Source organism: Loa loa (genome assembly GCF_000183805.2).
Source record: "Loa loa unplaced genomic scaffold supercont3.699, whole genome shotgun sequence".
In the NCBI taxonomy this organism is placed as follows: Eukaryota; Metazoa; Nematoda; class Chromadorea; order Rhabditida; family Onchocercidae; genus Loa; species Loa loa.
The window spans coordinates 13,706-15,053 of record NW_018108879.1 but is presented as its reverse complement, the minus strand read 5'-3'; the positions used below and the strand labels follow the sequence as shown (position 1 = coordinate 15,053).

Below are 1,348 nucleotides of genomic sequence, written 5' to 3'. Positions count from 1 at the left end.
CCAATACGGATTGCGACTTCAACAAACAATGAAATACTTCCGGAAACGGAAATGTTAGATAAACTGACACTAACAACAGCGGCAACAATACAAAGTGGAAATACCTATAGTGATATTGCATTGAATGAAATAGAACGTAAATATTTATGAATTGAAAAAAAAAAAAGAAAAACAACAAAATGTTTTTCAGTCATTTTAAGCTCTCTTCAATTTTCTTTTTTTTTTTTTTATAAAAAAAAGTTTATGGAAATTTCGAATTTTTCTTAGATGCCAAAAATTATGCTTAGTGATTTTTTTTTTTACAATTATTAGTAGCAAGCTAAAATAAATTTTAAGAATTTCAAAATTTTAAATTTAAATTATATTTTTATCATTCAAATCAAACTTTTCCTTATTTTTTAACTTTACATCTATTTATTTTTGTTACTTTTCCCATTCTTTTTCCCAATTTTATCTCTTGTTTTATTTTACTTTTTTTTCTTTTTTTTTTTTTATGAAGAAATTCAAATCAAACATATATCATTAAAAATTGATAATGTATGCATTATTAGCATGAAAAAACTTTAACACAAAATTTAAATACTTTTTTTTTACTTTTTGTTAATTAATTAAAATTTAGAAAAGCACGAAAGCACGAAAATTTCACCTATCAATGAAATCACAAACACATTTCTGGGGTCAAGTAGTAGCACTATGTTTACAAATTTACACACTATTGTATCTGGAAGCAATATCACAAGCACGATATATACTGATAGTAGTAGCACCGGTAATACCATCACTGATGCACTTCCATTTACTTCTACAACTAATGAAATTATCCATCAACCAGTGTAAGTGTATTATTATTAATTTTAACTGATTTAAATTTATTAAACTTTTAATTATTTCAACAAAAAAAAGGTCTTTTTTTCTTTTCAGAATATCTTTAAATATAAATTTTGTGTAAAAGTTCATTTGGAAATTATAAAATTTTTGGAAACGAAATTAGAGACTGAAAAATTAGAATGTACATTGTTCCATTCAAGAACAATATTAGATTAAATATGATTCTAACTTTTCACAAAAATCGCTGCATATATTCCATGAATGAGGATACCCATTATGATATAAGGAAATGTTATAAATCATGATGATACATCCAGATTAGTTTCATTCCTGTTGAGTTATTCATATTAACTTTCCCATTCAATTTCATTACATTCAGTTTGAAACTCTAAGTGATTTATAATACTGTAACAGATAAACAGTGAAACAAAATCTTTTTACATTATTACAATTTACTTTATGCAAATTTTATCGCATTTATGTTTCACATCATTTCATTATTTAAATTCTCAAATTCACA

At 24.0% G+C, this 1,348-nt stretch overlaps 1 protein-coding gene across 1 annotated transcript; it reads left to right on the top strand.

The window, feature by feature from the left end:
* Positions 1–51: 51 nt before the first annotated feature.
* LOAG_15674 (hypothetical protein) lies at positions 52–837 on the top strand (the record flags this gene model as incomplete). Its single annotated transcript, XM_003151163.1, has 2 exons — positions 52–136; positions 620–837. 2 exons carry the CDS (start codon positions 52–54, stop codon positions 835–837), a joined length of 303 nt encoding a protein of 100 aa, XP_003151211.1.
* Positions 838–1,348: the final 511 nt, after the last annotated feature.